At 50.3% G+C, this 12,043-nt stretch overlaps 1 protein-coding gene across 1 annotated transcript; it reads right to left on the reverse strand.

The window, feature by feature from the left end:
• Positions 1-1,183: 1,183 nt before the first annotated feature.
• Positions 1,184-11,295, reverse strand: SMIM29 (small integral membrane protein 29). Its single transcript, XM_050953132.1, has 5 exons — positions 11,147-11,295; positions 8,337-8,527; positions 6,897-6,922; positions 5,964-6,069; positions 1,184-2,281 (listed from the first exon to the last, which is right to left on the reverse strand). Exons 2-5 carry the CDS (start codon positions 8,445-8,447, stop codon positions 2,219-2,221), a joined length of 306 nt encoding a protein of 101 aa, XP_050809089.1. The 5' UTR covers positions 8,448-8,527; positions 11,147-11,295; the 3' UTR covers positions 1,184-2,218.
• Between the last annotated feature and the right edge of the window lie 748 nt (positions 11,296-12,043).

Raw genomic sequence — 12,043 nt, forward strand, 5'->3', positions numbered from 1 at the left:
CTGCATAGAAGGTTAGAAACTTGCCGCCCTTACAAGTTACATTTGGTCAATGGCTACAAATGCTGTGTGCTCCTCTCAACTGCTTAGCTCATGGGCTGCTGTCCACATTTCGTTATGGTCACCCGAAGCACGCACACTCATGTTACATATGCCCTATAAACCGATTTTGCTACGTTATCATCCCCCATTCCTCCATGAGAGCCCGATCCTGCCAGGGGCTGAAATCTCTTCCCAGGTGCTCAGCACTTTCACAGGATTGAGCACTACAGTTCCATATGGCACCCCTGTTGCTATCGTGTCTCCAGACAGGCCTCACAGGCACTAATCACGACAGAAAACCGCCGTGAAAACAGCAAAGGCTACTGTAGGAACAAGGCAGCATCTTCATAGACACCTATCGACCGGAACAAACCGCGAAGCCAGTTTTCAAACAAGATGGTGAGGAGGCATCTAAAGGGTCAGAGTTAAGGTGATATTGGCACTTTAGTTGAGTGTGCAGCCCTAACTCTGCATTTTCTGGCTTTCTAACATTTAAGGGATTTTTTTTAATTAATGTTCTGGAATGGTTACCATGCATTTGAATGACTAATGTATGCCTGTAACTTCAGCATCATTGTAACCACAATTGGTTTTAGCTGTCAAGAGCTATGCCATGTAGATTATTTTTTTTCCCCCTAAGCTCCCTGTCACCCAGTTGGAAGGAGGCAAACAAAAACAGCCTTTTTACTCCAGGAGCTCCTGGTGTAGAAGATGATTTCTCACTGGGTCACAACCACATGCAATCTGCTTGCATGAAGCACTCAGCATCAGCACCCGTCTCTACTGCATTCAGTGCAGGGATAGTGGAGTGTGAGGAGAGTCCTGGACATAAGGGATTCTCTAAAGAGCAAGCAGACATGACTGAGCCAAGGCTCAGCCTTCCCCCACACACACTCCATGCCATAGTCTGGAGAGATCAGTGGACCTGACTACAAGGCAAGTGGTGGTGAGGTTTCTGTTCTGCTCGGAGGACACAGTACCTTTTCAGTCAGGACATCCCAGGCCCAGCTCTGCAGTTGACAAAGGGTTAACACAACACAAGCTGGACTTCACATGGGTTTTGACTGCTCTAAGCGGAAAGACAGGAACTGCAGATTACAAAAAAAAAAAAAAAAAAAAAAAAAAGAGATCTTGCCAGACACACTCACATTCACGGTGCCTTTTTATTTACAAAATATAGAGATAAGCTACTATTGAATACAAAAATTATCCATGTAGAAAGATCCACCTTGCTGAACTATTACAGAGTTTGGTTGTTTTACTATCCAGTAGCTTTTGTGCCAGGAAGACTTCTCCTTCTTGGCAAATACATAAGGCCTCTTGGCTGAATGCAAAGACAGACAGTTTTGCTCTGCTAAACTCACCCTGGTTTTACTGCATAGCCAAATTGAACCCATCTCTGTCCTGGGGTGACTGGAATCACAGGACTGTTTCAAATGCACCCATCTGAATGGCCTTTTGCAGGGCTGAAGGAAACATGCTTGCTGTCAGCTATTTCAAGATCGCAGCAAAGGCTCCATTAAACTAGGACCCCATACAGAGCGAGCAAGAGATACAGTAATCAGATTTGTGCATGGGACTGCCCCATGCAAAGTAACACGCTCAGCATATGCTTCGATAGATAGGCAGCATGGCAGGAGGTTTGTTCTCTGTGCAGTCAGCAGATGCATCTGCAATACCACAACTGCGTTGGTTTTAAATGGCTTATACCGAAGGGGAGGCTGCGATAAACTGGGTTTCCTGGGGCTGAGTCTCTGAGCCACCCAGCGATGGAGTTTCACCAACACACTCTCAGGATCAACAGCCTCTCTTCTGGGCCCACGTGAAAAGGCTCAGAGGGCTTTATATCTGCAACCAAGAGGAGGAAAGAGCTGTTCCTGGTCAAAACGTGCAAACCCAAGACCCAGCCCATGCCTTCAGTGCTTCGCCGGCGGGAACACTCAGGGGCAGCACGGGCTGACAGCGCTCGGAAGCTAAAGCCAGCAAGGACTACACACACCCGCCGTACCTTGTAAAGGGCAGAACGGGAGGAGGGGGACAGAAGTCGAGCAAAATGGAGGGTGGAGCTTTAAACAATTAACTCCATGTGGGAGGACTTGACGTTAGCACAGAAATCCACAAGAAGGGAGAGGGGTGGAGGTGGTTAGTACATCGCCTGGACACTGGTTGCCGAGCTGCGTTACGCTTTCATGTCCATGAGCAGAGTCCGATGGGGCTGGTATCCACCCCAGCCTCGCATCACCTGCAACAAACAATACATGCTTATTTGCCTTCAAAGTGCCAGGCACCCCCCCACACCCTTTCAACCTCCTGTGGACACAAAAGCAAGGTCAGGGTTTACCTCTCGGTCAGATAAGGAAACCAAGGCACAGAGATTAAGCGATTTGCCAGAGGCGTGGAAGGTGTCAGGATTAGAACTCGGGAATTCCCAGTGTCCACTGAGGCGGTGAAAAGAAACAAACGCAGTCTGCATCATGAGGGGCTGGTTTTCCTTCCCTCCCCGCCCCCACGTCATGACCTGAAAATGAGCTGATGCACTGGAAATCCCATGCATCAGTCCACAGCCACAGAGGAGAAACTCTGGATGCTGTCTGGCAAGCAAGGAGATAGCGGCAAACAGCATTCCTCAACTGCATGTAATAAGAGGCAGCTCTTGAGATGCTGGAGAAGCCAGATCAGCAGGAGTGGTCAGTTTCTCTCATGGAACATGCATTAAAGTTCAGTTGAAGCCCAATACCACAGGCCCCGTTGCCTGCCCAAACCAGTTTTCATGAATTCGTTTCCACCACCCTGGAAAACCTACACAATCCTGCAGACCCAACCCTTCGGTTTGTGCCCAGAACAGGCAGAACATGGGCAAGTGCAGGGGAAATGTCCCCAGCACCTTCCCCTGGCCAAAGGATTCAGTCTCTCTGAGCCAGTCAAATCATGGCCTCTGCAGAGTCTGCTTGCCCCAAATTAGCACCACTTTCAGCACAAGTTTGTGCAGCATGTGTACTAGCCCACTTGAAATGGAACTGAGTCTAAACCACTTCATTTCACAAGGGGGCACCATAGTGCTTCCAGAGAGCAAATGCACAGCTTGCTGCTGAACCAGGTGGGATCTGAATCAGCAATCTAGCTCAGAAAAGTGCTATAGGCTGGTTTACATTATGAAGTTAGGTCAATCTAGTTACATCACTCAGAGGCGTGAGCATAATTAAGCTGACCTAAACCCCAGTGTAGAATTCTTCCGTCCACCTAGTGCTGCGTACACCAGGAGATAGATCAGCTTAACTGCGTCACACAGCGCGTGGATTTGCCACAGCCCTTAGCGACATAGCGGGTTTGACAATGTTTTAGTGTAGACTGACTGACTTACTAAGAAGGCGAGTAGAAACAGGCAAGGATTAAACCCTTTTGATCTAAATTTCCCTCTAGTTCTGATCTAGTGCATTAGGTTCAGGCCTAGGACCACTGGCCTGAACAAGATCACGCAGCTTTGTCGGTGATCATCTCAGCGCTAACACGGCCCCAGCAATCAGCCATGCCACACTCAGCCTGAGTCACTGACCTAATTTCCACATGTCCGATGGTGTTTATCTACAGCGCTTGGCCTCTTCTCAACTCCCCGTCCATCACACCCTTTAAATTAGAGCTTGAGGCCCCACATTTAGGTTTTGTGAAAGTCAGAGTTTTTTTTTAAAAAATTCAATATAATTAAAGTTAAAAATTCCCCTGCTGTATTTGCAACCCAAACACTGCAGCCTTGGGCTAACACATGAGAACTACAATGGGAAACTGACCTGTTTTCATCATCCAGGTGGAATGAAATGCAAAGCAGTACAAATGGTGGAAAGTCAGATCTGAACTTTTGTACAGTTTTTGTAATCTACAGTATTATTCATTTAATTTAAGATGTGATTTTTAACAATATATGCCCACTTTATTCTGGAGAGCTTTTCATTAAATAGTTACGAATTCAGAATGTTCTACATATTTCAAGTGCATAATGCTTAATTCTTTCACAGATGGGGAAACAAAGTGAAGCGAAGGACACCCAGGCAGGTCAGTTACAGAGCTGAGAACAGAACTCAACTTTCCTGACCCACAATTCAATGCCTTATTCCCTCAGCTCTGCAGCCTCCTTTCACCCAGGAGTCAGGTCACTACAGGCATATTTTAAAGGACAGGATGATCAATATGAGGAAGGGGGAAAATCTTGTACAGATTTTTACTGATCCTGGTAATTGAAGTATTACGGGTCAAAGCTCTAGTTACAGCAGATGAAGTTTTCAAAACCACATTTTTGAGAGGCAAGTGGGTATTTCTTAGTATTTTTTTTCTGATGCCAGATTTTTTTAAAATATTCCTCCATTTCTATTCAATGGTTCCTGTGGAGTAACAACAGAGATATTTAAAGGAAAACAGTCACTGTGAATTTCTCTTTGTTTTTTGGCACTTGGTCCATTTAAAAAAAAAATCCTGTTTCTGACGGAGCCCCTTTCAAAAGCAAATGACAAGGTTTTTCTGCTTTCTCGTTAAACTTTAGGGCTCTTTTCAGCAGAGGAAATACCAATGCTGCAAACACAAAGGTAACTATACCTGGGAATAGACCCAGTGAGTTACGTGGTAAAACATTTGCAAGACTGAAGCCTGACAATAGCAAGGAAATCCTTTGAACTGACTACACAGAATGAGCTGCCAGAGAAAGGACTATTCATTTCATATATTCATAGATTCCAATGCAAAAAGAGGCCATGATGATTATCGCCTCCTGTGTAACACAGGCCAGAGAACTTCCCCAGAATAATTCCTAGAGCAGATCATGTAGAAAAACATCCCGGCTTCACTGAAAAATGATCAGTGCTGGAGAATCCCCCATGACCCTTGGGAAATTGTTCCACTGGTTAATTATTCTCACGGTTAAAAATTTACACCTTATTTCCAGTCTGAATTTGTCTCGTGTCAACTTCCAGCCCTTGGATCGTGTTAAACCTTTATCTGCTAGAGTGAAGAGCTCATTGCTAACTATTTGTTCCTCCTGTAGGTACTTATAGACTGTAATCAAGTCAGTGATTCCTTGACCTTCTCTTTGTTGAACTAAATAGACTGAGCTTCTTGAGCCTATGACTATAACGCATGTTTTCTAATCCTTTGATCATTCTCATGGCCGTCTGCACCCTCTCCAATTGATCAACATCCTTCTTGAATTGTGGGCACCAGAGCTGGACACAGGATTCCAGCAGCGGTCGCACCAGTGCCAAATGCAGAGGTAAAACAACCTCTCTGCTCCTACTCAAAATTCCCATTTCTGCATCCCAAGATCGCATTAGCTCTTTTGGCCACAGCGTCACTCATGTCGAGCTGATTCTCCACCACAACCCTCAACTTGTGCTCCTAACACGCTGGTGATAGTGATCTTCACCGTTACCATTAACAATACTAGATACAAAGTTTCCAGACCAAAAATGTGGTTTGCCAAGTTGATAGTGACCTTTTAAATGTAGCATTTACAACAGCCCTTAGGACTTCACCTCCAGGAGCAAACTCCCTGGGAGACTATACAGAAACCTGAATCACCCTGTGATTACAGGCCAACAGTGGCACCGAAAGGTTGTTACTTGCCCACATAACTAGCCACTCAAGTACTGATCCTGGTCCTGTGCTCAGACCCCATCCTCCGTGTCTCTTGTACAAGACTGCTGAATGCACAGTGCTCTCCTGGGCAGATCTACAGCAGATAATTTAGGATGAGTAACATTGGCCGGAGCAGCCTGGATGCTCGATAAAGTGCCTCCCCACGTTCCTCTCCGGCAAGCATGTTACCCCAAAACCAAACTTGACCAGCGCCTGAGATGACCGGCTCCAAGTGGCATCATGCCCACTCATGCCGCCCACCCACAGCTGCCCTCGCGCGTGGCCTCTGGACCTGAGCAGCTCACCTTGGTGTCGTCTGGATCCCCCAGCAGCTCCTGTTCAGCCTCGTGCAGGTCCTCTGCGGGGTCGTAGCTGTACATCGGTAAAAGGTGGTGACGTAACCTGTCAAACCTGACACACGCAGAGACGGGACTGTGATGCTGCTCTGGGAACCCGCAGCCCCGCCAATGACCCAAGGGTGACGCTGACAATAGGATCACATGGCCAGCAGAGAGGGAGGGACTGTCACGGGGGCTGAGATTTCCAGAGCTGCCTAGGGGATGCAAACACATTCCTTGCCTTAATTTGAATGTCTGAACAGCTTTGAAAATCTCACCCCAGGTCTAGAGCCCATGGGCCAAAGCTAGCACTCCTTCCTCATTCAAGGCTACCATCTTGCACTCCTCCTCCATCTTTGTTCAATCCACCTGCTGGCTCCTCTTACACTCAGGTCTAAGCTCCTCGGGGCAGCGGAGTGCCTAGCACACTGGGACCGAGCACAACGATGAGTCAATGGGAGTTTGGTTCGTGCAAGGACTGCAGCATTTGAGCCCACAGCTATTGCCACCACAGGTCACAGCTGCACACAAAGGATCTGGCATCGCAGAGCCGAGAATCCAAGTCAGGTGGAAGGTGTTCATTGCCACAGAAGGTGGACGAGGACAGACCCAGGGGACAGAGGTTAATTCTCACTGCACACCCTCCCTTCCCTTAGCACCATTCCTGATCTAAGGGGAAGGCCCTAAATCTAAAGGGACTGAGTGAGTACAGCCAGTGAGTTCTCTCCCAGACACACAAAGGCCCCCGTGGCTCCCCCAAGTGAGTCTGGATCTACTCTGTCATCTCCAACTAGGCCAGTGCTGCAGATGCCGTATGACCACCCCTCTTCTCCAGCCAAGCAAAAACAAACAGACTTCCTCTCCCTAACATACCAGCATCCCCCAGACTTAGCCACTTACCTCCTCTTCTTCTGAATGTACATCATCTGCAATGAGGGGGAAAAAAGCATGTAGTGAGCAACCACACAGCACATGGGTTGGCGTTATTATATTTAAAGTGAGTTTGGCGCTAATGAAAGGGGCTGGCCAGACCTGGAGACTTCCATTTGGATGGCGGCAGGACTATCTTTCCCCCCATAGCATCCCCTGTCAATGGGCCTGGCCAGAGATCTCCAGACACCTGACGCCAGATTTTTAGGACAGCTCCACATGCTGGAGGCTGAGCTCTTTGGAGACACTGGCCCTAGCTGTTGGCCAGGAGTTGGCCACCTGGGAAGAGCCTGTTCCAAAGAAGCTCAGTCCATACCACTGCCATCAAGCTGCCAGCGCTGGCATCTGATTTGTGATCCGGACACACATTCAGCAGGAAGCGGATAAATCCATTCATTTCACAGACAGCTGCTGGGTGGCCTGCAAGCAGTACCCATCCAGCTGGCAGAGACGAAAGGCTCTGTACCCCATCACCATAGGCCAGGAAGGACCATTAGAACCATCTGCTCTCTAGGACCTCCTGCACAGAACAGGCCAGAGAACCTCACCCAATGATTCCTGCATTGAATCCATGCCTTGTGATCAAGTTAGAGCACACTTCCTTTAAAAAATTTTAAAAGGTCATCCAATCCCCTCACCCCATTTATAGTCTACAAGACACCACCCCAGGGATGGGCTTTGGCCCATCATTGCCCACTTACAATGAATCCTCCCTTCACATGCAACCCCACCGCAGGTCTCCCCTCCTTGATTCGAACAAAACTGTTTGGGGCACGAGAGTCTCTCGGGTTTGGTTTTAGATCTGAGCTCTTTGACTGAGCAAGCTGCCTGGGCCAGCCCGGCTCTCAGGAGCCAGATGTAGCCAGGTGTTTGTGGAGGCCTCTAGCAACTGAGAAAGAGAGTTGAGGCACTTCTGTGGTCGTAGTTAAATGCTCAGTGCCCTCCCAGCAGGAGTGCAATCAGCCAAAGGTCAGAGACAAGAAGCCACCAGGCACTGTCCCAACAGTGCAGATTCTGCCAGGCCAGCAGAGAACCGCACCCTCCCGGATCGCACTCTCCCCAACTCTTTGGGGACGTCAGTGCTGGGGAAAGGCCTCACATGGCCACCCCTCGGGTGGACTGACATCTTCCAGCCACAGAGCAGGGACAGCCCAGGCAGCGGCAACTCCAGCTCAACACACACCTGCATAGGTCAGCCCCAACATGGAGGGACCACGTCTAGGGGCGAGAGAGACGTGTGGTCTCCATGGGGCCCATTCAGCCCTTGGTCGCTGCCAGAGCTCCCAAAGTGATCTGCACTGGGACCAGCAGCCACCGAGGCAGTTACAACTTTTGGTCAATGCCTGGATTTGAACCAGCGACGTAGAGGATCGCACCATGGGGGCTCCCAAACAAAAACAAGTCTCTTACCACCACCACAACGATGCCGATGACGGTGATGAGGAAGAAGGGCACCAGGACGTACCCTACTAAGGAGTCGCTGGAGGTCCCGGCGGAGGTGGGAGTAGTCGTGTTACTCATTGCATCGGAAGCAACTGCTCGAGGGGAGACAGAGGGGTGGCTCCGATCTTCATCAGGAAGACAACGTCTTGGCTAACCCTCTTGGCCGTAAACAAACAATCAGAACAAGATCGTAGATTTAAGATTTAAGTTTAAGATTCAAATCAGTTTCTTCCATTCAGCTGCCAAATTCCAGCCGGGGGGGGGGGGTTGAAAGGATGTGAAGCCCTCAAATTGGTACCATGGCGTATAACGTGAGTCATGAGACTGACTGTGACATCCGATTCAAGCCGAGGAAACATATTCAAGCCATTGGTATGTAGCCTAGCAGGCTGCTTCAGGCCCCACCCAATGCCCATTAGGGTCAAGGGAAGGCGTAACAGGTAAGGGATCGGATCCTTAACGTTTAAACCTATGAGCATGAATAATGGGTAATGCACTCAGGAGGGGGATACTTTAAAAAGCTACCCATGCTGCATAGGGAAACTGCGCATTTAAAAACAAGCCTGAGTGCATCTACTAGGCACTCGCTGAGCATCTGCTTTCCATCGCATCACTGCACTCAGACAGCGCGGCCCAGCCACAGAGCCCAAAACACTCTGCATCAATAACTTCACCCCCATTTTTGACAGATGGGGAAAAACAGAAGCACAAAAAAAGAGGGAAGCGATTTGCCCAAGACAGAGTCATGGCCCCAGTGCAAATGTGGGCCAGTCCCCTCTCTCTGTTCCCCCATCTGTTAAAACAGGGATGATGCGCTTCCCTTCACCCTCCTAAGTCCCCGGGCATGAGGCAGACATCTTGGTAATGTTTGTGAGGCACTGAGATGAAAGGTGCCAGAGAAGGACACAGCCTCCTGCAGTGCTAGGTAATACCTGCCTGCAACCTGGGCAGGGATTAAAGCCCACACACCTCGCCACTGCCCTGTCGTGTTGTTGCATCTACTAGAGAGAGAGACGGGCCTGTGGTTTAGGCACTGGCCTTCGGGACCTGGATTCAGTTCCCTGTTTTGCCACTGACTCCTGTATGACCTTGGGCAAGTCACCCTCTTTTTGCCTCCATTCCCCACCTATAAGATGGGGATGGTAATGCTTTGTTTCTCCTCCCTTTTGTCTGTCTCACCGATTTAGATTGTAACCATTGTTCCTCACTACATGCACATACAGCTCCTAGTACACTGGGGCCCTGATCTCAACTGGAACCCTAGACATTAGCCTGACACCAATAAGAGCACTAGGCTCAAGGAAATGCCAACACATCTTCACGGCCACATTGCTGCCACAGAAACGCCCAGATGAGGACGTCGCTTCAGAGACGGCTCACGGCCCGTAGCACAATAAGCCTTGGGTGCAGCGGTAACACGAATAATAATTAACATTGCGCCATTTGGGGATATGAGAAAAAACAGCCCAGCTCTGTCTCAAATCTCTCCTCCGTGACACTGGCGCAGAGACCTCCCCCAGCAGCTTAATCCATGAAAGAATCTCTGCCGTAGACAAGTATCTCAGAGCACGAGTTTGCAATACACAGCACATACAAAAACTCTCTTGAGATGGATTAAGACACACATTGAAATCAACAGCAAAGGCTAGATCTTGGCTCAGGAGCAGACCCCCGAGCTTTCTGGAGTCAGGAAACGCCCTGGAAGCCCTTAGCCAGAAGGATGCATCTCAGATGAGCACAATGGGCCTTTATCTGCTACAGGGAATTACCCAAAGACCCACAGCCACAAGGAGCAGCTTGACAGAGTCCTGTGCAGGACTCATCCCAGGCCCCACCACTGTTTACTGTTTGTATTACCGTCGCACCTCGTGATGGCCCTCAAGCCCATTGTGTTAGGTGTTACACATCAACAAAAATGATCTGTGACCCAAAGAGCTTCCGATCCACCATCAGGTCTCTCCTCCTTTGAAGGGATGCTGGCAGCCAGTCGAGAGCCAGATTTGGGGGAAAGGAGGCAGAATGGTCCTAAGAAATACTGTCGTGCTTGGATGCAAACATTCCCCACCGGCAGCCCAAACCCCACAGCATTAGTCTAGGCCATGGCATCATTAATCCTGGTATCCATGATTCACTTATCCCTGCCCCAGCGTGGGGGAATGGAACAGGAAGCCTCTTGAGGGCCTTTCCATCCCTACATTTCTGTGGTTCTGTCTGTATCCTCCAGACAGATCACAGATGGCTCACAAACCTTGAAGGCTTATTTTGGATTCGGGGTGGGAAAGCCCAACAAAGAAAGAACAAATGTAAAGTCTGCATGAGGGACAGCACTCAGACTCGTCCTTAAAGCCCATCTGGAACGGACACCGTAGCAGACAGGCATGGAGTCTCCTTGCGCTCAAAGGCCAAAAAAAAAAAAAAAAAATAGAATTGTAACATCTATCTTATGTACGCACCAGACTCATAGAAGTCAGCCTGCATTGTCCAAGCAGAAAAGAAATGCAATGAATAAGGCTCTAAAATCCTGCAACAGGTTCAGCATAGGTTATCGGCCTACTGACCCCCTATAGCAGGGATCTGCCTGCAGGGAGCCCATTGCAGGATCAGGGCGTGCAAGCATAATGAGAAATTAGCACTTTGTTATCTATAGGGTTATTGCTAGAGGCACTTATTGTTTTTAACCTACTGGCAGCGTCCCCCTTTACCCGCAGTGTTCTCCATCCCCGTACACATAACACCCCGTCCCAGGTCCCCCATCGTTAGTGCATGGCTCTGCTCACCACCAAAAACTCCACAGCACTTAGGCAGTGTGTGCAATGGCTGCTGCTGGTGAGGCGTCACTCCCAAGACGTGTTCATCACCCTCTCGGGAGGCTTTGCAAAGCCCTACAGCTAGGTCCTAAGGAAGGACAAGCACAGGCTCAAACTCAAGCCCTGCAAGAAAACCCTGCAGGCTAGCCTACAATCCCTGCAGCTTGCTGGGCTTTGCTTGCTATGCTTTCCCCTAACCCATCCCCCTGCAGTCCTGCTGCAGGCCCCAGAGAGACTCCTGACTTCCCCTAGTCTGGCTACCCTTCCCTTTCCAGTACCTCACCTGCCAGCTTCCACTAGTTCTTTACCCTGCTGCACCCCACCCCACCCCTCTCCCTGCTGCACAGCACCCCCTCTCCCTTTACCCCGCTACACCCCCACCCCCTCTCCCCTTACCCCGCTGCACCCCCCACCCCCCTTTTCCCCCCTGCACCCCAGCCCTCTCGCCCTTTACCCTGCTGCACCCCCGGCCCTCTCTCCCTTTACCCCACTGTATCCCCCGCCCCCTCTCCCCTTACCCCGCTGCACCCCCTTTCCCCGCTGCACCCCCTCTCCCTTTGCCGCCACCGCAGACCCTCCCTTTGCCCTGCTGCATCCCCCCTCCCCAAAGCTGCCGGCTCGCCATTTGCTCCCCCCCCCCGTCCCCTCCTTTTGCCCTGCTGCATCCCCCCTCCCGCCCCCACCTTTGCATGCCACGAGCTCCGGGCAGCGCCGGCCCCTTACCTGCCCCCGGCACAGCGCACCCCCTCCTTGCCCCACCCATCCGGAAGGGCCCAGAGGCGCGTGACTGACAGCCGGCTGCGGCGGGGCGGGGCCTCAGCCGGTGCCGGGCAGGGGGCGGAGCCGGTGCCGGCCCGGCCAGGCGGG

This window comes from Gopherus flavomarginatus, chromosome 5, assembly GCF_025201925.1.
Source record: "Gopherus flavomarginatus isolate rGopFla2 chromosome 5, rGopFla2.mat.asm, whole genome shotgun sequence".
Lineage (NCBI taxonomy): Eukaryota > Metazoa > Chordata > Testudines > Testudinidae > Gopherus > Gopherus flavomarginatus.